The following is a 26,838-nucleotide window of genomic DNA, read 5'->3' as shown; positions in this document are numbered from 1 at the left end:
ATGGAGGAGAAGGGATTGCGGCGTGACCATCCCCCCTGGGGGGTGATTTCTCGCTTTCTGTCTCTATGTCTCTCTCTGTCTGTCTGGCGAGCGCATGCGCCCTATAGCAAAAACCTCTCAAAAAAAAAAAAAGAATTGTTTATTTTTGGGCCACCAGATGGCATAATGGTTATGTTGCTGGACTCCCACATGGCCCACCACAGTTCAATTCCTAGACCTGGTGGCTTGAAACTTACACTGGGTGCATGTGTGTGCATGCCCAAGATCCTGGGAGGAGTATGGAGGAGAAAGGATTTCCTCATGGCCATGCCCCTGGGGGGGTGATTTCTCACTTTCCGTCTCACTGTTCTGTCTCTCTCTGTCTCTCTCTCTCCTGCGAGTGCATATGCCTTAAGGCAAAAACCTCTTAAAAATAGTGATTTAATTTTAATTTTATTTATTATTATTATTTTTCAAATTTGCTATAGGGTACGTGTGCTCACCAGATGAGAGAAAGCGAGAAAGCAAGCCACCAGATCCAAGACTCAAACCACGGTCGGCCATGTGGAAGTCCAGTGCCTTAACTGCTGGCCCCCATAGCCACAGTAAATTTTTCTTTTTTTGAGAAGTTTTTGCTATAGGGCATGTGCACTCACCAGAAAGACAGAGAGAGACAGAGAGACAGAAAGTGAGAAATCACTCCCCCAGGGGGGATGGCCACGCTGCAATCCCTTCTCCTTCATTCTCCTCTCGGGATCTTGGGCACGCATGCACATGCGCCTGGTGTGCATTTAAGCCACCGGGTCTGGGAGTCGAACCGCAGTTGACTACATAGGAGTCCAACAACATAGCCCTTACGCCAACTTCTGGTCCCACCAGAGGAAATTTAACATTGATAACAAAGCTTTAATCTCCCAGTAAAGGTAGTTACTATTTCTTCTTACTGTAGACTATCTTCCTTTGGATTCTTTTTGCCATCTATCTTTTTACTTTTATTACCCCACTCCCCAGTCTTCTGCTGTTCTACTCATCTACTCTACTTGTTTTTGCTCTTCGGCTTTGAAGTCTTTTATTCTGTGATTATCTGGTTGATTCCCAGATCTTGAAACACAGACACACACAGAGGAGGAAAAACTTGACCAGATCCTGTTTTGGAAGAAGTCCTTTGTCCTTTGACTTTCCAAAAATCACTAGCACTGTTGTTTGAATCTTTGACCTTCTTTTTGAAAAGTAAATTTTACGGGTACATTTTTCAAGTTTTAACAGCTTTCTCTCTCTCTCTCTTTTACTTTGGTCTCTAGTTTGCAAAAATACCAGAAGGTCCCATCCCTCCATCCACACCTAAGTTTGCATATGGAAAGGTTGTTCTGAAAAAGGTAAGAAAACAATACCAGGAATGTTGAACATGAGATGGAAGTGAGAAGCAGAATTTAGCAGCAGTGAGCCAAAGGGCAGTGGTAGGGAATCAGTTCGTTATTTTTCTATGAATTTGTTTTCTGCAAGCCTGGTGGGATGGATGCTTCTGGGAAAATAGAGAGATGAGAAGACGTGTCTATTGATGCGATGAGCCAACGGAGCTTGAGTGGGAGCAGTTGACATTCTTAGATCATTCAGGTCACTTGGTTCAATGATCAGTTGTCACAAAGGTGTCAGGATCCTTTGTGGAAATAAAAGGTCACCTCATTGTTCTGGCTGGCCAGGATCTTTGCAGTAATTCACCTTCTTTTTTTAAAGGGGCTTCCAAAAACCAAAGGCATTTTAATAGACCTCTGCCCCAAATGATAACTTCCCTACAACTCAAAATCATTCCTAATTTTTGTGACCTGTGGTTTATATGGTAAACAGGATACCGGGGGAAAAAACTACAAATTAACCGTAAACTGGAATTAAGGGCATTTGATTCTAGGAAAAGACAGAAAGACGATTTAGTTAATAGTCAGAAGGAGTAATAGAAGCCAAAGTTGGTTTGTTTTGACTATCTCCGTCTTTAGGTTTTCCCCTTTTATAATCCCTAACTCCCACATGTATTAACTTACAAGAAAAATAATGAACAGTTACCTAGTTCTTAAGAATCTTGATATCCTAAAATAGTATCGTAACGTTTTTATCTCTAAGTAAAATGCCAAACATGATTGTACAACTTTTCCATTCAAGAAACCCTTGACATTATGGTTGGTTGGTTGAGCCTTGTAACATTTTCCATCTCGTGTCAGGTGCATGTGCTACAGTCTACGAAGAACGTGGTCTCTGCCTGATAGGAATCTTTCTTTAGATTAATCAGACTTTAAGCACACTTGCGAAGGGAACACCTTCTACTTGTTTATCTATTGCCATAGCTGCTTAAGAAAAAGGTGCATTGGTTTGTTTTAGAGCCCTGAAAGATTTATTTTTAGGCAATGACAACAACAAAAAACCTCCAATTGTTTCAATCAACAATATTGCTAAAATAAGCTAGCATAGTATCAAAAGAACCATAAGGGGGGAACCAGCAGTTAGCGTAATGGCTATGTCACTGGACTCCCACGTAGTCGACCACGGTTTGCGTCCTGGACCCGGTGGCTTAAAACTCATGCTGGGTGCGTGTGCGTGCGTGCCCAAGATCCCAAGAGGAGAATGGAGGAGAAGGGATTGTGGCATGGCCATCCCCCTGGGGGGTGATTTCTCGTTTTCTGTCTCTCTCTCTCTGTCTGTCTGGCGAGCACACGTGCCCTATAGCGAAAACCTCTCCAAAAAAAAAACAAAACAAACAAACAAAAGAACCATAAGGGAAATGGTGTGAGCAAAAATGGCTTTGTACTGTTAAGTAAATGTGTATAATTTATGACAGCAACTGGCTATAACTGAATTAAGTTTATTTAGAACCCAGTTGTGTAGAATAAAAGTTTTTACTGTGCGTTGAATTCCTTCCTTTCTTTTTAATTGCCAGTATGTACATATGTACGCTCACCAGAGAGAGAAAGAGAAAGCGCCCCACAGTGGGGTGTGGTCACATCGCAATCCCTTCTCCCCCATTTCTGTCCTGTCAGGATTTGAGGAACACACGCGCACACACATGCACACACACTGGTGTGCTTTTCAAGCCACCAGGGTTGGGGTGTGAACCGTGGTTGACCATGTGGGGTCCAGCTCCTTTAACCACTAAGCTATAGGGCCAGTCCACAAGTCAAATTTCTTTAGTTGCTCAGGCGTGAGTAGAGGACTTGATGTAATTATAATTAACATTTCCCCCTCCCTGCTATATTAGCAAGGTAGCTATGAGAAATGTTTATAAAAATATTTTTTTTGGAGAGGTTTTTGCTATAGGGCACGTGTGCTCACCAGAGAGACAGAGAGAGACAGAGAGACAGAAAGCGAGAAATCACCCCCCAGGGGGATGGTCACACCGCAATCCCTTCTCCTCTATTCTCTTCTTGGGATCTTGAGCATGCACGCACATGCGCCCAGTGTGAGTTTAAGCCACCGGGTCTGGGACTCGAACTGAGGGTTGACTACATGGGAGTCCAGCGACATAGCCATTACGCTAACTGCTAGTCCCAAGAAATGTTTATAAAATTTCTAACTAGTTTCATGTCATGGAAAGCCCTGAGGTTTGGAGTCAAATCTAACTGTATATCCTGGCTCTGCCATTACACACATGAGCTTCTGTGCGTCTCTGTTTCCTCACCTGTAATATGGAGACAGTCATGCCTGCCTCACCAGCTAGGTGTGAGGATTAAATGAGGTATGTGTGCACAGCGCCCCACTCCTCTGGAGTGCCAGGCACCTAATGACTGATAGCTGCTTGTGGGTTGCAAGCTTATTCAGTTCTTTGGATTGAATACAATCCTTCTGATTGAACACTGTTTAGCAAGTGTCTGCTCTGTGCTGGGCATTGACGTTGAGCACCGTATATATTTTACCCCTAAGGAGCTGACGGTCAGTGAGGATGACAAAGATGAACAACCGGTTAATGACACAGGCATGGAAAACATGCTTCAGACACGTTCAGAGAATGAAATAACTAAGAAGTAATTATAAACAGGTGACATAATAGCAACCCATCTAAACGGGTTTGTGTAATTGGCCTCTAGTTGCTATTTTTACTCCATAGTTACTTCACTCACGGGTATTGGGGGTAGGTTTAAGAAAGGAAGCAACCTCTGAACCTTGGTTTTCATTCATTTGAAGGTCTTTTGTATATCTCTGAGCAGGTTGTTTTTCTGAATAGATATTTTTAAAAATTTATTTACATTTAATCACGTGTCTTTACCGTATGCATTTCTTTTTCCAACATACATACCATGCGTGTCAGTCAAGACAAAGCTATTACTATATACATTATCATTAGCAAATAACTTCTCATTTTTGTCAGTTAAGCATATTTTCACCAGTTTTTTCCTTCCTCTTACCCTTCCCTCCCTTCCGTACTGAACGTTTTTTTTTCCACATTTTATAATCTAGTGACAAGTGCACTGTAATTTTCTTCTGAAACATTTTTTTTTTCTCTCCATTCCCCCTTTTACTAAAGACTTATTTGCAGGGACCAGCAGTTAGTGTAATGGCTATGTCGCTGAACTCCCACGTAGCCGACCGGGGTTCGAGTCCCAGACCCGGTGGCTTAAACTCACGCCGGGCGCGTGTGCGTGCGTGCCCAAGATCCCAAGAGAAGAATGGAGGAGAAGGGATTGCGGCGTGGCCATCCCCCCTAGGGGGTGATTTCTCGCTTTCTGTCTCTCTGTCTCTCTCTGTCTGTCTGGGGAGTGTACACACCCTGTAGCAAAAAACCTCTCCAAAAAAAAAAAAAAAAAGACTTATTTGCAAAAAAAAAAAAAATTAGGTTAATCTCAATTTGGTCTGCTGAGTAGATATGTTTGAAACTTTTTTTTTAACCTTCATGCCCGTGTGCTCACTGGAGACAGAGAGAGAAGGAGGGAAATGGTGCACATGCACCAGGGTGTTTTCCTAAAGAATTATTTTATTTAACTTTATTATTATTATTTTAATATTTCTAGAGAGAGACACAGAGACGGAGAGAAAGAGAGGGGGAAAGTGAGAAAGGAAGCCTCCAGGTCCAGGACTCGAACCACAGTCGGCCATGCGGGAGTCCAGCGACATAACCGTTACACCATTTGCTGGTCCTGCCAGTGTGTTTTTCAAGCCACCACAGTCCCTTCTCCTCCATTCTCCTCTTGAGAGTTTGGGCACATATGCACATGCTCCCAGTGCGGTTTTTAAGCTGCTGGGTTGTGGACTCAAACCACACAGCCAGCCACGTGAATCAACTGCCTTAACTACCATACCCTCTCCTGGCCTCAAAGCTCTTTTTTTTTTTTTGGAGAGGTTTTTTTGCTGTAGGGCACACGCGCTCACCAGAAAGACAGAGAGAGACAGAGAGACAGAGAGCGAGAAATCACCCCCTAGGGAGGATGGTCACACTGCAATCCCTTCTCCTCCATTCTCCTCTCGGGATCTTGGGCATACACGCACATGCACCTGGTGTGAGTTTAAGCCGCCGGGTCCAGGACTCGAACCGCGGTTGACTACGTGGGAGTCCAGCAACATAGCCATTATGCCAACTGCTGGTCCCCCCAAAGCTCTTTTCAAGCATACCATCATTTATATTTTTTATCCAGAGCTGGGAGTGGATGAGCGCTGAAGGTGACTGGGAAGCAGCACTGAGTAGAATTTGAATAATTCCGGATTACCTTGGGGTTTGGTCAAATCCACTAATGTCTCTGATCATTTGGAAGTGATGTTACCCTCTACTTTGATTATCAGTTAAAGGTGACAGTGGAGGGGCTGGCAGGTAGCATGGTGGTCAAGGGCGCTGGACTCCCACATGGCCGACCACGGTTCCAGTCCTGGACCTGGCAGCTTGCTTTCTCACTTTCCCTTTCTCTCTCTCTCTCTCACTCTCTCACTTTGTCCCTCTCTGGTCAAATTAAAATAAGTAAATAAATAAAGTTAAATAAAATAATTCTTTTTTTAGAAAAAAGATGACAGTGGAGAATTTTTCTTTTGTTTCTTTTCAGTTAAAAACAGTGGAAGCAGCTCTGGATATTCTGTGTCCTGCTGGGCCCATAAAGAGTCCTTACCCCTTGACATTTATCCAGGTGAAGCAGGTAAGCCTTCAAAGGTAATGCTTTACCGTCTTCTACTTGCAAAATTGTGCTTGCTCTGAGCTCAGGGGCCAGATGGTAAACAGATGAGTCAGACTCTAGGTAAAGCAACCCCGTTTACTCAGCTCTCTTTAACTTTAGGTACTCACAGGGGGCTGATCTCTCCTAGCCCCCCCAACCCCCATTTCCTATTATCACTCACACAGGAAGTAGTTCAGTCTGCTGCACCATCATTCGGTACAAGTTAGAAATTGATTGCATTGTCTGATCTAATTTTATTAGTAAGCATTGGTGGAAAACCATTATTTTTTTTAAGAGTTATTTTATTTAACGTTATTTGATTGATTGATTGATTTTAATTTGATCAGAGAAGGACAGAGTAAGAGAGAGAGAGAGAAAGGGAAAGTGAGAAAGCAAGTCACCAGGTCCGAGACTTGAACCACAGTCTGCCATGTGGGACTCCAGCACCCTTAACCACCACCGCCACCTGCTGACCCCCTACACCACAATTTTAATATCAAAAAAGACAATTTAATGATTTGTCCATCATGATCACACTGATGAAATTTTTTTTTTCGGAGAGGTTTTTTTTTTTTTTTTCATTTGTTTGGGTTTTTTTGGAGAGGTTTTTGCTATAGAGCACGTGTGCTTGTCAGAAAGAGAGAGAGAAAGCGATAGAAAGCGAGAAATCACCCCTCAAAGAAGATGACCACGCCGCAATCCCTTCCCCTCCATTCTCCTCTCCGGATCTTGGGCACACACATACACGCACCCGGGGTGAATTTAAGCCACCTGGTCCAGGACTCTAACTGCAGTCGACTACATGGGAGTCCAATGACATAGCCATTACACTAAATGCTGGTCCCAGAGAGGTTCTTGCTATAGCATGCATGCGCTTGCGAGAAAGACAGAAAGGCAGACAGACAGAAAGCGAGAAATCACCCCCCAGGGGGATGGCCACGCTGCAGTCCCTTCTCCTCCATTCGCCTCTTGGGATCTTAGGCACGCACGCACCTGCGCCTGGCGTTGAGTTTAAGCCACCGGGTCCGGGACTCAAACCATGGTTAACTACGTGGGAGTCCAACAACATGACCATTTGCTGATTCTTCCTTATAGTTTTGAAACATCACTTTGCTCCAGATTAAGAGTAACCAAATTCTCTATGAGAACAGCAAGAGTGATAAGTTTTTCTTACATCCCTTCTAACCAGTATTTTGGGTTTGTGCTGTACCGAACGACTCTTCCTGAAGACTGCAGCCAGCCAACACCCCTCTCTTCACCTTTCAGCGGAGTCCACGATCGGGCCTATGTTGCTGTGGACGGGGTAAGAATTGTCTCTGAACCACACATTTCTGGCCAGCTCAGGGATGTGTAGCTACAGATGTTGACAGGGCTTTCGAGGCTCTGCCTGCCTCTCCCACTTCAAGCTTACCCCTCTTCTTGATGTTCTTTAGATGTACCCTTGTTTGCTAAAGATGCCTTCCGCATGCTTCCTGTGCCTGGAAGACACCCCCACCCAGCTGAGCCCTGAGAGATGTGCCCAAGGCCCTAGCTTCTCAGATGCCTTCTGGGTCTCTGTAGTCCAAGGCTGTCCTTCTTTGACCGACCATGGCATGTTGCCCATGACAGCTTTGTTCCTTAAGGACAGGGCCTATCTCCAGTTCGGTTTTATACTCTCCATTATACAGACCTCCTTGAACTTGGTACATTCAACCTGTGTGAGAAATTGTGTCCTGAGAGATTGCTCACAACAGTTGTAACTATTAGGTTGTTGGGAAATCATGGGTATTTTTCTGCTTTCCTATGCAAAGATGCGTCCTGACTTTCTTGACAACCCAGTAATATGCACAAAGAGGCGCCAGACAGTGGCGCAGTGGTAAAAAGTGATGCTCTGCAAGGCAATCTCCTACAGGAAAGTTCCCAGTTCAAGTCCTGGGACCTTCCTGAGCACATCAAGTATGCATTTGCTGTGGCTGAAGGCTGGGGCTGGATTGCAGAGTTGGGACTCTTCTGGGAGTGAGCTCTCTCTTTTCTGTTTCTCTCTCGTTCTCTTTCTGTGTCTCTCTTGCTCCGGAAGGAAATGTTAAAGACCTAAATATTTAAAATCCTCAAGGGACTTTGTTTTCTGACAAAAGGCAGATACGTTTTAGGTCCTCCATCCCTGAAATTGTTATATGAAAGAACACATGAAAAGATTTTCCTACCCAAGAAAATGTGTTCACCCAAGTTGTAGTTAAAATAGTTCCAGTGTCACCAGATATAGTGTGTGTGAAAGAGGAGGGTCTGAGGAAGGACATTTAGAAGAAAAATAGGGAGGCAAAGCATTAATGGGTCAAAGAAATGAGGTGTTATCTGTTGAAGATATTTTGTAGTTTTATCAACTGGACTGGGGAGAAATGCTCACCTTTGAAATATTCACTTTGTAAGCTAAGTCATGTGATTGAATGTATAAAAGAAAATGAAAAACAAGAATTAGCTATAACTCTAAAGAAAATAGTTCCATTGTCTTGTAACGAATCCCTGTAATTTGAGAGCAAGTTTCTAAGACGTTATATTACACTGATAGGGAATTGTTTTTCTGCTTCCAATTTGAGAGTTGTCGTAATGAAATTGTGGCCAGTGTCATGTTAATTTAAAAAGTCTAACCTTTTTTAAAAATTAGGAATACGTGGCTGAGAAAATACCTGTTGTTTTCCTTCATGCTATTATATAATTTTTGTGGTAATGCATCATAGCACGTATTTTGAGGTGAGAATACTCCGCCTAAATCTTTGATTTTATCTCGTTTCTCTGATTTTGTCTCATTTCTTCATGTTATTTAGAAGCTTTTTTCTTTCCTTTTCTTTCTTTCTTTCCCACCCCCGCAGAAGGGATGGTCATGGCACAATTTCTTCTCCTCTTGGGATTTTGGGAATGCATGCACACGTGTGCAGCATGCTTGTCAAGTTACCGGGTCTGGGGCTTGAACTGCCTCGTCAGCCATGTGGGATCCAGCCCTCTTAACCACCTCATGTGACCTGGCTGGCCCAAAGCTAATATTTTATGACTGCCTTTTGTACTATGAGAACATGAAGGAGTTTCTCTACTAGGAATCCTTCCCTGAAATTTCATTTCCATTTTCTTTCCATTAAAAATAGACCCAGCTACAGGGACTCAGGCAGTGGGTGCTGTAGGGCACTGCCATTGGGGTGCTGTAGAACACAGGAGGGAGATGCTGCAGGGCACAGGAGGGGGTGCTGCAGGGCACAGGCCGTGGGTGCTGCAGGGCACAGGAGGGGGATGCTGCAGGGCACAGGAGGGGGTGCTGCAGGGCACAGGAGGTGGGTACACAGGGGTTGAGGCCATGAGTGCTGCAGGGCACCAGCTGTGGGTGCCTCTGTGCAACACAGAGCCCTGGGGGAAGAGCCAGGGTTTGGCTCCTGGCTTGCTTTGAACACTGGGCACACTGTGGAATCACACATGTGGTCCTGGCTGACTGGAAACATGACAGGATCATGTCGGGGGAAAATCATGCTGGGTGTGTGTACGTGTGTGCCCAAAATCCCTGAAGGAGACTGGCTGAGAAGGGATTGTAGCATGGCCATCGCCCCCGTGGGATGATTTCTCACTTTCTCTCTCTCTCTCTGTCTCTCTCATACGTGTGCACACACATACACCCCCTCTAGCAAAAACTAAAAACACAAATAACAGATGACAGAACATTCAGGGCGAAGGAGACCAGGTGGAGCCCCTGTGCTCCAAGCCGCCTGGTGACTTTCCTGGTTGAGAAGCAGTATTTGCGGGACTTGGTGACTTGGCCCAGGGCCGTCAGAGCATCACTGCCGAGCCCGGAGACTTCGGGCAGGGACGGGTGTGCTACACTGAGCTGCCGCCGCTCTTTGCTGCTCTTCTTCCCCTTAATTCCGTTCTCATTTGGCCTCGAACCCACAGGTCCCCCAGGGAGTGCTTGAGCGAAGCAACTGGACCACTCTGAAAATAGTGGGGAAGGCAGGGGCCACTCTGGACCTTCTGGTAGAGAATATGGGGCGTGTGAACTATGGCCCCTACCTCAAGGACTTTAAGGTAGGACAAGCCACGCTGGAGAACTGGGGTTCCAGGGTGAACGCGGCTGTGCCTATGCAGTCTGAGGACGTCTTTATGTTTCTGTTTAAAGACTCCCACACATTCTCTCCCTCCGCCCCTCTTCACACAGACGCACACTGAAACAACTTTTTGTGTTTAATGAGTACAACTTGCCATTTTGGTCCGTGTCTATACTGCAAAGTGATCCCACAGTCAAGCGAGTGAACATGAAAGAAGCACTTTGGGAAAGACACACAGTTGGCCACGTTTGCGAGCGAAACCACCCTGATTTGTTTTGCAATCTGAAAGTGGAGTTATTTTGAAGCGCTGTGTTCCTCTGCCACTGAGGAGAAAGTGGAGCTTTGCAAACAGCGTGTTTCCCTCGTGTTCAAGTTCGGTCGTCCTGCAGAAGAAAACAGAAAAAGGCAGCCCCTCCACCACGTTCCTCCTCTGCCTAAAAAACCCACCCCGCTTCCCGAAGGCACTCCTTGGCAACTAAGCCACCTTGTTAGCCTTTGGTCTGATCTCTTTTTTTAAAATTTGATTTATCATTATTATTTATTTGACCAGAGAGAGACAGGGAAAGTGAGAAAGCAAGATGCCAGGTCTGGGACTCGAACCATGATTAGCCACACGGGAGTCAAGCACCTTAACCACCATGCCATCTGCCAGTCCTGGTCTGATCTGTTTTGTAGATTGGGTTTAGATGGCCAGTCCATGACAATCTTTTTTTTTTTTTTTTGGAGAGGTTTTTTTACAGGGTACGTGCGCTCGCCAGACAGACAGAGAGGGTGGGTGTTGCCTTCATCCTGTCTCCTCGTTTTGTTTTTTTGTTTTTTGGACTTTTTTGTTTGTTTGTTTGTTTGAGAGCTTTTTATTATAGGGTGCGTGCACTCACCAGAAAGACAGAGACAGAGAGACAGAAAGTGAGAAATCATCCCCTAGGGCATAGCCACACCGCAATCCCTTCTCCGTTCTCCTCTTGGGATCTTGGGCACGCACGCACACGGTCCCCGCCAAGAGTCTGGCCCACGGCTGCTTGTTGGTTGAATTACAGAATGGATAATTAAGACCTGGCATTGGAAGGTGACCTAAGATAAATCTGGGTTTCCACCGGCAGGGAGGTTCCCGCATCAAAGGCTGGGAGGGGAGTTAGATGAACAAGGAGCATAGGCTTCGGCCCAGGGACACCCAGCCCTGGCCACTGACCACCTTCCAAGGACGTGTCTGAGGCTCGCCCTATCACCATCACCCTTGGTACCCTTTCTCATTTCTGTTATCTCATGTGGCCCCAGGGCAGGTGCGTGGACTCAGGCGGGTCATCGCTGGAGAGCTGTGAAGTGCCCCAGTCAAGGCTTGCTCCTGGTTACACGGGAAGGGCAGAGACCACCCCTCTCTCCCTCCCTCCCACCTATGGCGGGGCGACTGTTCTTCCACACCCCTCACTCAGGCATCTCCCATTCCCCAGATCCCTCCTCTTCTTCCATTTCAGCAGTGGCTCTGGGCTAGCCACTGAAGATGGGGAGATCTGGGTCAAATGCTGTATGAAAATAGGGGATTTTTGTGGGGATATTCTGACCTCCCAACGCGAGAGGAAGCCGTAGTTCGGGGAACGCACCCGTTCCCAAGGAGATATGTTGGTGTTATTTGGTGGCCACGTTTTGGTTCTCCCTGGCTGCTGGCGTTTTGGATCCCAGCTTGGTTTTCCTGGGAATTCAGGCTGGAGCAGAGACATTTGAAGGCCTTTTCTTTCTCCCTCCCACTGACTGTCCTTCATTTCTCCTTTGCAGGGTTTGGTTTCTAACCTGACTCTCGGCACCCAGATCCTCACGGACTGGGCGATCTTCCCGCTGGACACTGAGGATGCAGTACGCAGTCACCTGGGGGGTTGGGCCGGCCACGACAGCCACCACCATGATAACCCCTGGGCCCACAGCTCATCCAACTACACACTCCCGGCCTTTTATGTGGGGAACTTCTCCATTCCCAGCGGGATTCCAGACTTGCCTCAGGACACCTTTATCCAGTTTCCTGGATGGACCAAGGTATGCACATACATGGACAGGGTTTAAATTCAGGCCTTACACATCTGGAGGTTTGGTTTGTTTGTTTGTTTTAATGTGCTATAGAGCGTGTGGGCTTGCCAGAGTGCCAGAGAGAAAGAAGTGAGAAATCACCCCTCACGAGGGATGGCCACACAGCCATCTCTTCTCCATTCTCCTCTCAGGATTTTAGGCATGTGTGCACAGGTGCCTGGGGTGAGTCTTCAAGCCACTGCGTCCAGGAATCGAACCATATATTTTGCCATGTGTGACGCCGCTGCCTTAACCACCACATCCTCAGCTGGCCCCATCTGATTTTTAGTGTGCAAGAAAGAAAGAAAAAGGGCTGTTAATGATTCACACCGTGCCAGTTGGGGTGTGGAAGCTTTTCCATGTTTGTTGACTACATGGACAGGGTTTAAATTCAGGCCTTACACATCTGGAGGTTTGGTTTGTTTGTTTGTTTTAATGTGCTATAGAGCGTGTGGGCTTGCCAGAGTGCCAGAGAGAAAGAAGTGAGAAATCACCCCTCACGAGGGATGGCCACACAGCCATCTCTTCTCCATTCTCCTCTCAGGATTTTAGGCATGTGTGCACAGGTGCCTGGGGTGAGTCTTCAAGCCACTGCGTCCAGGAATCGAACCATATATTTTGCCATGTGTGACGCCGCTGCCTTAACCACCACATCCTCAGCTGGCCCCATCTGATTTTTAGTGTGCAAGAAAGAAAGAAAAAGGGCTGTTAATGATTCACACCGTGCCAGTTGGGGTGTGGAAGCTTTTCCATGTTTGTTGACTCATTCCTCAAGAGAGCAGTTGTGGCAGATCTGTGGAGATTCAGTGGTCACCATAAGGGTGCCACCATCTGCCCCATTGTCATTGACCAACAACTTCCTTTAGTGAATGACAGTTTTGCTGCTGCTTCTGGGAAGAATCTCGGCCCCGTTGGATACTGATTACTGTGGGACGTTTCTCCTTATCCTGAGAAATTCTGCTCTAGAGAAGGAGGTGGTTCTCTCTGGGAAAGTCTGTCTCTCTTTTGTTTGCCAAGCTCTGCACTCCTAGACATGCCCACCTTCTCGCAGTCCTGCCCCGGGGGCTTCCGCTGTATCTGTTTGATCCTCTACCCTTCCCTGTCCATGTCACCCCCCTTTATTCCTTGAAGATATGGGCATATCACTTTTCACCCTCTTCATCTCCACCTCAAGTCCTATTTTATCCCAAATGACCTTACCATTACTCAGTTATCCATTCAACCAGGTGTTGTTCTGGGGCTGCTTTGTGTCCAGGGTCAGTGCCAGGTGCTATGGATACAGTGATAATAAAACCAAACATATTCTTTGTCCTCATGGAACATTTGGTCTAGTAGGGAAGGCATCAGGACATCATCTAATCATCCAGTATAAATGCTGAAACTACAGCGGCTCTACATGCTAAGGAGAGCTATGGGAACGATAATAACTGGGGCATTTGGCCTTGTCAGGGAGGTCAGGAAAGCCTTCCCTACAAAAGTGATACTTGACGGAGATACGAAGGGTAGTTAAGTAGGAATTAACACAGTGGGAAGGAAAGGAAGGCGTGATCCAAGGAGAAGTAGTAGCACGTGCAAAGGCCACGTGGTTGGACGGGAAACAGTAAGTACGACGACTTACGGAACAGAGAGAAAAAAGGGAACGTATCTCAGAGAAGAGACTGGTGAGGAGGTAGACAGGCTGTCCAGGCCATGTGAAGGTTTTGTCTTTATGTTGGGAGCCATTGAAGTAGGAGTGACACAATGATGATAGCAGTGTTTCAAGCCCCTCCACCGTTAGTGTGCAGAATGGGTTAGGTGGGTACGTGTGGGTTCAAAGAAACCATGTAGGAGGTTCCACCAAAGTCCCCTGGAGAGAATGGCATCATGGTGGCCAAGATAAAGATGACATCAACAATTCAAGAGGTAGTCAGAGTTACATCAGTAAGATGCGACGAGTGGTTGGAAGTAGAGTTCTGGGGCGAGGGCTGTGTCTCAGATGACTCTAATGTCCTAGGCTTGCAGCCAGGCAGATAGATGTGCTACTTATTGAAAGAAGCTTCAGAGAAGACTTGGCCTACAAGAAGGAGATCATGAGTTTGAATCTGCATAGACTGAGTTTGAGAGGCTATTGTCGTCTGTTTGGATTGCTGTAACAAAATCCCATATACTGGGTGGCTTATGAACAACAAACATTTGTTTCTACGGTTCTGGAGTTGGGAAGTCCATGATGAAGGTGCCAGCAGATTCAGTGTCTGGTGAGGGTCTGCTTCCTGGTTCAGAGATGGCCCCCTCTCTCTCTGTCCTCACATGCTGGGAGGGGCAGGGCAGATCTTTGGGGTCTCCTTTATAAGGACATTAGTCCCAGTCATTAAAGTTCTGCCCTTATGACCTAATCACATCCCAGAGGCCCCACCTCCAAATATCATTACCTTAGGGGTTACAATGACAGCTTAAGGAGTTTTAGGGTTACACATTCATACCATAGCAGAGATACCTCAATACTTCTTTGAGAACAGCTGAGAGAAGATATCAGAGGGGACTGACTGTTGGGTCTACAGGTTGGGAATGTATTTCTTTTTAAAAATCTGTTCATTTTATTTATTATTGTTATTATTATTATTATTATTTGACCAGGAGAGAAGGAAAGTGAGAAAGCAAGCTGCCAGGTCCAGGACTTGAACCACAGTTAGCTATGTGAGAATCCAACACCTTAGCCACTATGCCACCTGCCAGCCCCATTTCTTCTTTGACCTGTATATTTATATTGAAAGCATATCTTATGATTTGTGAGTTGATATCTCTGTAGAACTTCTAGAAGAAAGAGAAAAATCTTTGTGACTTTGGGTTAGGCAAATACTTCTTAGATTTGACACCTGAAGCATGATTTATTTCCAGTTTAGGAAACTGGAGTTCATAAATTAGAGTTCATCAAAATTAAACATGTTTGCTCTTTAAAAGATACCAGTAAGAAAATGAAAATCCAAGCCGTGTCTAGGAAAAAATAATTTTTAAATCCTATATCGAACAAAGGGCATGTATCTAGAATATATAAAGAATTTTTACCACTTAATAATAGGAAGACTGTAACCAAAAATCAAACGATGGATGAGGGGTGGTGGGCAGCTTGATAGCACCGTGGTTAAGTGCTGTGCATTGGGAGCCAGATTGTATATGACTGACTGCAGTTCAAATCCAGCCTGACCACTTGAAAAATACACCAGGCACATGTGTGTGTTTTTGCCCAAAATCCTGATGGGGAGGAGAAATGGAGAGAAAGGATTGCAGCGTGACCATGCCCTACTGGCTGATGCTCCCTCTACCATCCCTCAAGCACATGCACCCTTTGGCAGGGGATTGTGGACAGTGACACAGCAGTGACACAATGCTCTGTGAGGCTGATGCCCACTGGGAAGTTCCAGATTTACATCCAGAGACCTCTCTGAACGCACCAGATGCACACATACTCACGGTCTGGAGCTTGCCAAGGCTGGGGGTAGACTGTGGCGTGGGGACCCTGGGACCTTGTTTCTCTGTCCTTCTGTGTCTCTCTCTCAATCATGAAAGAAAGAAATGGACAAACTTAAAGAAAAAAAAAAAAAGAGGGCAAAAGACTCAAATAGACATTTTTACAAAAAAAAATATACAAATGGCTACATATGAATAGATGCTTACTTCTCAGCCTCATTGATCTTTAGGGAATTGCAAATCAAAACCACAGTGAAACACTACTTCACATCCACCAGGATGGTGGTAATAATACAACAGACAATAAGAAATGTTGGCAAAAAATATGGAGAAATAGGAGTCCTTCTACATTGCTGGTGGAAATGTAAGATGTTTCAGACAGTTTAGAACATGGTTTGGCAGTTTGTTCAAAAGCTAAACACAGAATTACCATAGTATCCAGCAATTCCACTTCTGGGTGTATACCAAGAAACAAATACACCAAAAGCCTTATATTGCAAATTTTCAAAGCAGTATTATTCATAATAACCATAAACTGTAAATAATTCAGATGTCCATTAACTGATGAATGGATAAATAAAAATTACATATGCACACGTGTGTGTGTATGATTAATCATTGCTAGAGGGTGCATGTGCCAGAGAGAGAAAGAGAGAGCACCCCTCAGTGGGGTGAGGTCCCTTTTCCTTTTCTCCATCCTATTGGGATTTGGGGCAATGCATGCACACAGCATGTTTTTCCAGCTGCCAGGACCAGGATTTGAACCACATGGTCAGCCATGTGGGACCTGGCTCCCTAAAGTACCAGGCTAGGGCTGGCCAAATCCAAAAAATATTGTACTAAGTAAAAGAAGCCAGAATGGATATTGAAGGCCACAAATCGTGCGATCCCATTTATTTAAAATGCTCGGAAAAAGCAAATCTATGTGGACAGAAAGCTGATTAATGGTTGCCTAGTACTCAGGATGGGAATGGAGATTTGAAATTTGAAACGAATATAGGGTTTATCTTTTAGGGTGATAGAAGTATTCTAAAATTAAATTATAACGATATGTTATTATGGGGCATGGTCACGCTGCAATCCCTTCTCCATTTCTTCATCCTCTCAGGATCTGGAACATGACACTGGCAAGGCACCCAGCATATCTTTCAAGCCTCCAGGGCCGTATTTGTAGTGTGGTCAGCCATGTGGGATCCACCTCCCCTGACCGCTAGGTGATGCCTCAGCCACAATTCTCTCTTAAGAGCCATCAACTCACTTGTGGCCTTGCCCTTTGTCTCTGTCTCCCTGCTCATCCTCTATTTTAAATGGGTCCACCACTGTTGGCTTTCTCTACTGGTTCACTAGTAACTGAGCACAGGTGGAGGGCCTCTCCAGTGCAGTCGTCATGGCCATGACCCCATTATCGTCTCCACACTCCAGAAGCCCAAGGGGCTTGCCCAGCGGTCCTTGACCAGTCTCTTCTCCCTTTGCATGTTGTCCTTTCTAATCTTCACCGGGCTCCCTTAAACCACCTTACTCTTCCCCCTCCCACTCTGCTGAGGACCTCATCTCCTTGATCGCTATCAGGTATCCTCCTTTGTTTCCTCAGTTTCCTGTCTGACTTATCTCTCTGCCTCCACCCTCACTTCCTGCCCAGTGGCCTCAAGGAGGAAGTTTGAGTTCTGAATCCCCTCCCCACCGTCTTCCTCCAGGCCAAGATCCTGTTCTCATACTTTCTCTACCTGCATTTTGTCAACCTTTCCATCAAACTCCCCTTTGGCAGCCAAGAAGTGATATCTAATGGGCTCTGGGACCTAGAAACAAGGTTAAGCCCTCCCTATTCCTTGCCTCCTCAATGTCTCCCCTCCTTCTGTAGTAGAAGCAAAGCTGCAGAAAAGTGTGGGACATTTGGAGGTCAGAAGAGGTTCACCTTGGCTAGTCATAAAGCTGTCACACCAAGAGTTACTGATACAGGTGTTCTGTTCAACACTTGGTAGACATCACTCTTTAATCATCAAAAGAGGCACATAACTTTAAAAATAAGTAATAACAATAATAAATACAATAAATAATTTTTTTTAAAAAGAGGCATATGTAGTAGCATGTCTGTCATTATCTCCAGACAAGTATTAGGTTGTCAGAAAAGTCATGATGAGGGACCAGCAGTTAGCGTAATGGCTATGTCGCTGGACTCCTACGTAGTCTACCGCAGTTCGCATCCCGGACCCAGTGGCTTAAAACTCACACAGGGCGCATGTGCGTGCGTGCCCGAGATCCCGAGAGGAGAATGGAGGAGAAGGGATTGCGGCATGGCCATCCCCACTAGGGGGTGATTTCTTGCTTTCTGTTTCTCTGCCTCTCTCTATTTGTCTGGCGAGTGCACGCACCAAAACCTCACAAAAAAAAAAAAAAAAAAAAAAAAGAAAGAAAAAGAAAAAAAAGAAAAGTCATGATGTATTTCTCTATGCAAAATGCATCATGACTTGGGACCAGCAGGTGGCATGGTGGTTGAGGGTACTGGATGGCCAACCACAGTTTAAGTCCTGCACGTGGCGGCTTGCTTTCTCACTCCCCCCTACCCCGTCTCTCTCTCACTCTGTCCCTCTCTGGTCAAATTTAAAAATAAGTAAAATAAATCAAGTTAAAAAAATATTTTAAAAAATACATCATGACTTTCCCAATAGCCCAATAGGAGTAGATAGAGGCTTAGAGAACTAAGGAACTTGTATGAGGTACAGAAGTATCTGATGAAGCAGATACTTGAGCCCCAGCTCTATCTGGCTTGAAGGCCCATGTAAAAAGCCAGGCCATGTGGACAAGGCCTCCAAAGCCAATAGGGAGCTTGTGCTCATTATCTCTGTGGTCAGTCTGCTGAGTGCTCTGTACCTTGGTGCACGGAAGTTTATATACACATCCATGCTTGTGAACTGGTCAGAGTTCAGACCCTCAAAAGCCCATCCAAACCATACGTCCATTCAACACCTTGTGCACCAATGTTCATAGCAGCATCATCCATAGTTGCCAGAGGTGGATATGACCCAAATGTCAATCAAATGATAAATGAGTAAACAGATACCACTTAGCATTAAGAAGAAATGAATAGTGGTAGGTGTTACAGCATGGAAGAACTTTGAGAACATCACACTAAGTAAAAGAAGTCAGTCACAAAAGATCACATATTGTGTTTGGGTTTGTTTTTTTGTTTTAATGTATTATTTAATTTTGTTTATCATCATTATTCAATTTTTAAAGAATTATTTTAACTTTATTATTATTATCATTATTATTTTCCAGTTTGATCAGAGAGAGACAGAGAGAGAGGAAGTGAGAAAGCAAGCCACCAGGTCCGAGACTTGAACGATGGTCGGCCATGTGGGAGTCCAGTGCCTTTAACCACCATGCCACTTGCTGGTCCCTCATTATTCAGTTTTGAACAGAGAGAGATGGAGAGCGAGAAAGCAAGCTGCCAGGTCTGGGACTTGATCCACAGTTAGCCATGTGGGAGTCCAGAACCCCAACCACCATGCCACCTGCCAGCCCCAAAAGACCACATATTGTTAGGATTCTGTTGATATGAAATGTCCAGAATAGAAAAACCTATAAAGATGGGAAAATTTATCATTTCCTAGAGCAGGAAAAGCAGAGTACTGGGGGAAATGGGCAGTAAATGCTAAAAGATACAGGGTTTATTTTGGGGTTGGTGAAAATACTCTAAAATCAGGCTGGCCCCATAGCCTAGTGGTTAAGAGAGCTGGATCCTTGGGGCTAGCAGGTGACATGGTAGTTGAGGCCCTAGACTCCCATATGGCCAACCATGGTTCAAGTCCCAAACTGTGACTTGAAAATCACACCAGGCACATGCGTGTTCAAACTTCCAACAGGAGAATGGGCTGCGACATGCCCATCCCCACTGGCGGATGATTTCTCACTTTTCCACTCACTCTCTCTCTTGTGAGTGCGTGTGGCCTATGACAAAAACAAAAAATATAAAAATAAAATAAGGAGATCTGGATCCCACATGGCCAACTTGAGGGTTCAAATCCTGCCCTTGACTAATTGCAAAGCCCACTGGGTGTGTGTGTGCATAAATGCCCAAAATCCAGAAAAGAAAGACAAATGGAAAAGGGATTACAGTGTGACCACATTCCACTTCCTCCCGTCCCTGTCTGTCTCTCCCATCTCTCTCCAGTGAGCACACCTCACTCTGGTTGTGCAGCTCCCATCTAGACTAAAAACCACTGAAATGGGTGGTGTGTGGATTCTACCTCAATAAAGCTCCACACGCACCAAAAGGCGGCCCATTTACAGGACAGATGGAGCCTGGCTGGAGTAGGTCTGAAGGTCAGAGGATACACATGCAGCCTATGGAAAACAACGTATTTCTTGTTTTCTGGTGTTCTGTGGTTCCTACTGCCCAGGACAGTCAAGGCCTAGCTCCAGAAGTTGTGGGTATTCAGGTGGCTCAGAACAGACAAATCACATCCCCCGCAGAGTGGGGAGTTCGGACATTTGTGAGAACGCACATTTGGCAGATGTTTTGGGAGGGGACATTGGGGGTGTGATCAAAGAACACCTGAAGCCCCAGCCATTTCTGTTCTTTCTTTTCTTTTCTTTCTTTTTTTTTTTTTTTAATAGAGGGATTTTTGCTATAGGGTCCATGTGCTTTCCAGTGAGACAGAAAGCAAGAAATCACACACACACACACACACACACACACACACACACACACACCCAGGGGGGGATGGCCATGCCACAGTCCCCTCTCCTCCATTCTCCTCTCGGAATTTTGGCCACACACACACATGCGCCTGGCATGAGTTTCAAGCCATTGGATCCAGGACTCAAACCACAGTCAGCCATGTGGAAGTCCAGCAATGTAACCATTATGCCATCTGCTGGTCCTGCCCTAGCCATGTCGAAGACTCTACCCAACGGGGCACTCTTAACCCCCTCAGTCCTCCTCTGTCAGGGGAGGTACCCGCTCAGGCCTCTTGCCTTCTGCTGTGTTCTCTATCTCTATAGAGAAATGACTTTGATTTAGTGAATGAAGTTGCTGATAAGAGTGATTCAGAAGATTTAAAAAAATCACTTTTGATTACTCTGGCTTTACTTTAGTCGGATGTGGCTTTCTGGTTAATGCTGAATGAACGTCAACTGGGATTTCAGTGAAGGGGGTCAGGCGTGTTTTGCTCCGGACAGTGCTGTGTTTGTGTCTGACTGCCAACTTCCTGAGGTAGGAAACGCTCTTCTCCAGTGTCTCAGTGGTGGGTCATAGGCCAGGCCTGAAATGTCATCTTCTGTGGCAGCAGTGACATGTGTGCTCTTTATCTCTCTCCCTCAGGTAGGTGTGACACGACTCATGCTATTGGGCTGTTGGAAAAATCATGACGCATTTTTACATAGAAAGGCAGAAAAACTACCATCATGACTTTTCCGACAACCCAATAATATCTTACGTAGCCTGACTGCGTGTGCCTCTTGTGGTAGTTTTAGGTGCATGACAAAGCCTAGCAGTGAGGGCATGGGATAATGTCCTATTTGTCCTCAATCAAAATTAGGCTTTCGGAACCAGCAGTTAGCGTAATGGCTATGTCGCTGGACTCCCATGTAGTCGACTGCGGTTCGAGTCCCGGACCCAGTGGCTTAAACTCACACCGGGCATGTGTGCATGTGTGCCCAAGATCCCGAGAGGAGCATGGAGGAGAAGGGATTGCGGCGTGGCCACCCCCCCCGGGGGGGGGTTTTCCGCTTTTTGTCTCTCTGTCTCTTTCTGTCTGTCTGGCGAGTGCACGCGCCCTATAGCAAAAACCTCTCAAAAAAAAAAAAAAATTAGGCTTTCAAGGGGACCAGCAGGTGGCATGGTGGTGAAGGCTCCCACATGGCCGACCATGGTTCGAGTCTCAGACCTGGTGGCTTGCTTTCTCATTTTCCCTTTCTCTCTCTCTGGTCAAATGAAATAATAATAATAACAATGATAGCAATAAAAAATAAAATTTAATTTAAAATTCTTAAAAAAAAAAAAAGAATGACAATAACCTAGCCTCTGATGTCATGCAGCATCTCTTCTGTCATGTTCTTTTGGTGGAAAGAAAGTTCGAGGGCCAACCTTGTGGCCTAGTGGCTAAGGGAGCCAGTTTCCACGTGGCCAGCTGTGCCTTTTGAATCCCGACCCCAGCGGCTTGAAAGACACACCAGGCACATGTGGCGTGCCCCAAATCCCAACAGGATGGAGAAATGAAGGAGAAAGGACCGCAGTGTCACCACATGCCATTGAGGGCTGCTTTCTCCCTCTCTCTCTCTCTCTCTGGTGCAAACATGCAGACCCTGGGAAAGTGTTAAAAAAAAAAAATGAGAGAGAGAGAGAATCATCAAGTCTGATTCCTGTTCGTAGGGTGGGAATTAGGTTCTTTTTTTTGAAGGGCGGAGTGTGTAAAAATTTATGGGCTTATTTTAAAAGTACCACATCTAGAGTAGTCAAGGAATGCTTCTAGGTGGAGGTGACTGTTGAGTAAGACCTGATGAGAGATCGAGTCATCTATGTGAAGAGCCAGAGGAAGAACATTCCAGGATCAGAGAACAGTGAGTGCAAAGGCTTCCAGCTAGAAAGCCCTAAGAGGAAGTGTGGGAGAAGACAGAGTAGGGGCAAGGTCAGGTGGCTAACGGGGAGTTGGGCTTCCATCTGCTCCAGTGGGGGTGTGAAGCAGGGAGTGGAAGCGTCGAGGGGCATTTAGAGAATCACTTCTTGGTGGGGAAGGGATTATAGCAGGACAAGACTGGGAGCAGGATTCCTTATGGGAAGTCTTTGTAGGTAAGCCTATATGAAATTGTGGGTGTGGGTGGTGGCAGGTGAAGAGAAGGGCAATATTTGTAAGAGGCAGGTTGGTCTCATAATGCAGTGCTTAAGCGAGCTCAATTCCATATGGTTGACTGTGCAGTTCAAATCCTGGCCCCAGCAGCTAGTGAAATGTGCTAGGGCGTGTGTACATGCGTGCCCCAAATCCCATCAGGATGGAGACACAGAAGAGGAGATTGTGGTGTGACCACGCCTCTGCCTCTTTCTGGCAAGTGTATGTGCCCTCTGGCAAATAAAGGGGGAAAAAAGAGAGAGGAAGGGCCAGCAGGTAGCCTGGAGGTTAAGGAGACTGGATCCCATGTGGCCAACTGCGTGGTTCAAGTCCCGGGCCCAACAACTTGAAAAGCATGCCGGGCGTGTGTACTTGCGTGCCCAAATTCTGAGACGACAGTAGAGGAGAAGGAATTGCAGTGTGTCCATCTCCTGGGGGTGATTTCTCACTTCCTCTCTCTTTCTTTGTCTCGCCTTCTCTCTCTCTCTAGCACGCACACATGCCTGATAGCAAACTAAAGAGAAAAAGGGAGAGAAAGGGGAAAAAAGAAAAGAAAAGGGAAAATTTGCTAAAGGATGCAGCGTGGGACATGAGAAAAAGAGGAGTTAAGGAGGACTCCAGGGTCTTCGGCTTAGGCAACTAGAGGGTTTTTTTCTTTTTTTTTTGGAGAGGTTTTTGCTATAGGGTGCATGCGCTTGCCAGAAAGACACAGAGAGACAGAGAGATAGAAAGTGAGAAATTACCCCCCAGGGGGGATGGCCATGCCGCAATACCTTCTCCTCCATTCACCTCTTGGGATCTTGGACATGTATGCACATGCGCCTGGCGTGAGTTTAAGTCACCGGGTCCGGGACGCGAACCGCGGTTGGCTACATGGGAGTCCAGCGACATAGCCATTACGGTAACTGCTGGTCCCTCGGAAATTTTCCATGCCCTCACAGAGGAGCTGTCTTCTCTTGGCCATCAAAGAGGTGGCCATAGAGTCTGGAAAGATGGCAATAAATAAATAAGCAAAATCGTATTCGCTACAATGAAATCGTGCCAAGGATGTTTCCAGACTCTTTGGCCACCCTGTCAGATGCCGGTCGGCCTTGAGTCTATACGTTGAGTCTATATAAATCAGGAGATGGAGGCCACCTCAGTTAAAGGCACGAACTCAGTGTGTGTTATGGGAATGTGACATGGGACACTTGTCCCCAGTTTGGAGCTGTTAGGAAGAGGAGCCAGCAGGTGAGGCCAACGTGAGGTGGAGCGTGATGGACAGCGCCGGCGTCTGCCTGGGGGTGCGTTCCCCACACGTCTCAGGCTTCCTCTCACTTGACCCTTGGACAACAGACAACCACTCCTTCCTCTTGACCCTGATTTTTCTTTTCCTCTCTTTGTTCTTCCTCAGGTTTCTCTCAGTTGTTTTTCTTTCTTTCTTTCTTTCTTTCTTTCTTTCTTTCTTTCTTCTTTCTTTCTTTCTTCTTTTTTCTTTCTTTTCTTTTCTTTTCTTTTCTTTTCTTTTCTTTTCTTTTCTTTTCTTTTCTTTTCTTTTCTTTCTTTCTTTCTCTCTTTCTTCTCTCTCTCTCTCTTTTTCTTTCTTTCTTGCATCTGAGTCCAGGACTTGAACCATACAGTCAGCCATGTGGGATCCAGCTGCCTTAACCACCACACCACCGAGCTGGCCCCTTTTTTTTTTTTTGGCCAAGAAACACATGTGCTCCCCAGAGACACCAAGAGAGGGAGGAAGAAGGCATCTTCCAGTGGGGAGCAGTTGCTCTCCCTTCTCCATTCCTCCACTTTGTCACGATTCGGGGCACACGTGCACACACGCCTGACAGGTATTCTCCTAAGCTGCAAGAGCTGGGATTCTAACTATAAAGTCAGTCACATGGGATGGGGCTCTCTCTCTCTGTTTTTATTTTTTAATTATTTTATTTAACTTTATTTATTTACTTATTTTAATTTGACCAGAGAGGAACAGAGTGAGAGTGAAAGAGGGGAAATGAGAGTGAGATAAAGAGGGAAAGTGAGAAAGCAAGCCGCCAGGTTCGGGATTCAAACCATGGTTGGCCATGTGGGAATCCAGCACCCTTAACTACCACGCCACCTGCTGGGATGGGGCTCTTTAAACCACTGTTCCTTAATTCTCTTCTTTCTTCCAAGTCAGCATCATAGTATTTCATGAGTTACTTGTGGTCAGAGCCTTTTAACCCGGGAAACTGGGTATTTGTCTTTTCTGTTCTAAGTCCTCCGACTATCTAAATGTCTTCTTTCAGAGTATGACAAGGTCAGCATTCAATCTGAGTTTATTTTCAAGTTTCTTCTTCTTTTTAAAGGAGCTTTAAGGGACCAGCAGGTAGTGTGGTAGTTAAGGCACTGGACACTCCCACATGGCCAACCACAGTTCAAATCCTGGACCTGGAGCCTTGCTTTCTCACTTTCTCCTTCTCTCTCTGGCTGCTCAAACTGGAAACTAATCATGTTAAATAAAACAATGATAAAAAAAAAAAAAAAGGAGCTTCAAAAGAAATTTTTAAAAATTGTCATCTACAACTTAAAATACTATTACAACTTTTGCTTGAAATTCCTATGAGAACATCGGACTCACCCAGATCTTTTCAGACGATAGACAGACGCACAGATCTATCTGATCAACGAAGAAGTAGGTCAGGCATTTCCAGGAACCTCACATTTATTGAGACTGTCGTTATCACCTGGGTGAAAATAGAAAGGCTGGGGAGTCTGCCAGGGACCAACCTATGAGCAGAGAAGGCCAGACGGGGCCCTGGAACTACTCGCGCTGGGACTGTCTGGAAGCCCTAGAAGCTCTGGTGTTCCTACTGGGAACGCCTGGCCTTAGTGGGGCTCCCTTCAGTAAATGAGAGTATGTCTACTTTTTGATGACCTTGACCCACATGTGCGTACTTCCCTACTCCCGGTGATTTCTGCCTAACTTACCTTTACTGGCCAAAGGGCACGTGCGCTCACCAGAGAGCGAAAGCAACCCCCGGTGGGGTCTAGTCACACGGCAGTCTTTTCTCCTCCATTGTCCCATCTCATCAGGATTTGGGACACGCATACGCTTGGGCCTTGTGGGTTTTTCAAGCCACTCACGCCAGGATTCAGACCACCATGGGCCACGTGGGATCCGGCTCCGTAGGTGTAGTTCTTAACCACGGCACCATTTTTCTTTTCTCTCCCTTTTCTTCCTTTTCTTATCTTTTCTTTTGTTTTCTCTCTTTTGTCTTTTTTCTTTTCTTTTTTCTTCCTTTTTTTCTCTTCTCTTCTTTTCTTTTCTCTCTTTTTTTAAAAAGAATTATTTATTTATTTATTTAAATTTGTTATTGTTATTTTTTTCTTTATTTGATGAGAGAGAGAGAGAGAAAGGGAAAGTGAGAAAGCAAGCCACCAGGTCCAGGACTTGAACCATGGTTGGCCATGTGGGAAGCCAGCGCCCTTACCCACCACACCACCTACTGGCCCCCTTTTTTCTCTTTTTTCTGCTCTAGGGCGCATGCACTCACCAGAGACAGACAAAGACTGAGAGAGAGGGGCACCCCCCAGGAGGATGAGCACGCATGCACACGTGCCTGGTGTGTTTCTCAAGCCGCTTAGTCCAGGATTCAAATTACACAGTTGGCCATGGGTGATCCAGCCACCTTAACCCCATCTGCTGGCCCCACAAGTGGCATTTTTCGCCATCCATGCTGTGCTTCAGCTTACCTGAAACATTTGCCGTAAGGGCCAGCTCCAGGTGGGTCCCACATGTACCCGTGGTGCACACGCCCAGCTTGGTTGGCCTGAAGCGTGCTGGGCATGCATGCAAGTGCCCAGGATCCAGTGAGCTGCAGGCCTGGAGGAATGGGATTGCAGGACCAGACCCTGTGGAGGGTGCTCATCTCTCTGTAAAGCCAAATTCTAGAGAAAAAAAACAAAGCGAAACTTGAATAATGGGGTGCTGTTGTATGTCTGTCAGTCACAATTCACTTTGGGAAGCAGTGTTGAGGCTGGCAAGTGGCATGGTAATTAAGGGTGCTGGACTCCCACATGGCTGACCACGGTTCGAGTCCTGGACCTGGTGGCTTGCTGTCTCACTTTCTCTCTCTCTCTCTCACTTTCTGGTCAAATTAAAATAAGTAAATAAATAAAATTAATCAAATATTCCTTTTTTTTTTTTTTTGGAGAGTGTTTTGCTATAGGGCACGTGCACACACCAGAAAGACAGAGAGAGACAGAGAGACAGCGAGAAATCACCCCCTGGGCTGGATGCACACACATGCACACGCACCCGGTGTGAGTTTAAGCCACCGGGTCCGGGACTCGAAGTGCGGTCGACTACATGGGAGTCCAGCGACATAGCCATTACAC

At 45.9% G+C, this 26,838-nt stretch overlaps 1 protein-coding gene across 3 annotated transcripts in view; it reads left to right on the top strand.

Annotated features, from left to right (window-relative positions):
- Nucleotides 1–26,838, top strand: part of GLB1 (galactosidase beta 1) — a 93,225-nt gene that overhangs the window by 54,236 nt on the left and 12,151 nt on the right. For 2 of the 3 annotated variants that reach the window (XM_027769650.1, XM_006171953.2), the window contains exons 11-15: nt 1,281–1,355; nt 5,991–6,080; nt 7,288–7,401; nt 10,008–10,139; nt 11,930–12,184. In XM_027769650.1, the coding sequence (XP_027625451.1) occupies nt 1,281–1,355; nt 5,991–6,080; nt 7,288–7,401; nt 10,008–10,139; nt 11,930–12,184 (666 nt within the window). The remainder of the gene's footprint in view (nt 1–1,280; nt 1,356–5,990; nt 6,081–7,287; nt 7,402–10,007; nt 10,140–11,929; nt 12,185–26,838) is intronic. The other variant, XM_027769651.1, reaches the window with a different exon arrangement.

The sequence above is a fragment of the Tupaia chinensis genome, unplaced genomic scaffold (genome assembly GCF_000334495.1).
Source record: "Tupaia chinensis unplaced genomic scaffold, TupChi_1.0 Scaffold150166_1, whole genome shotgun sequence".
Lineage (NCBI taxonomy): Eukaryota > Metazoa > Chordata > Mammalia > Scandentia > Tupaiidae > Tupaia > Tupaia belangeri.
This window is presented reverse-complemented; position numbering and strand designations above follow the sequence as displayed.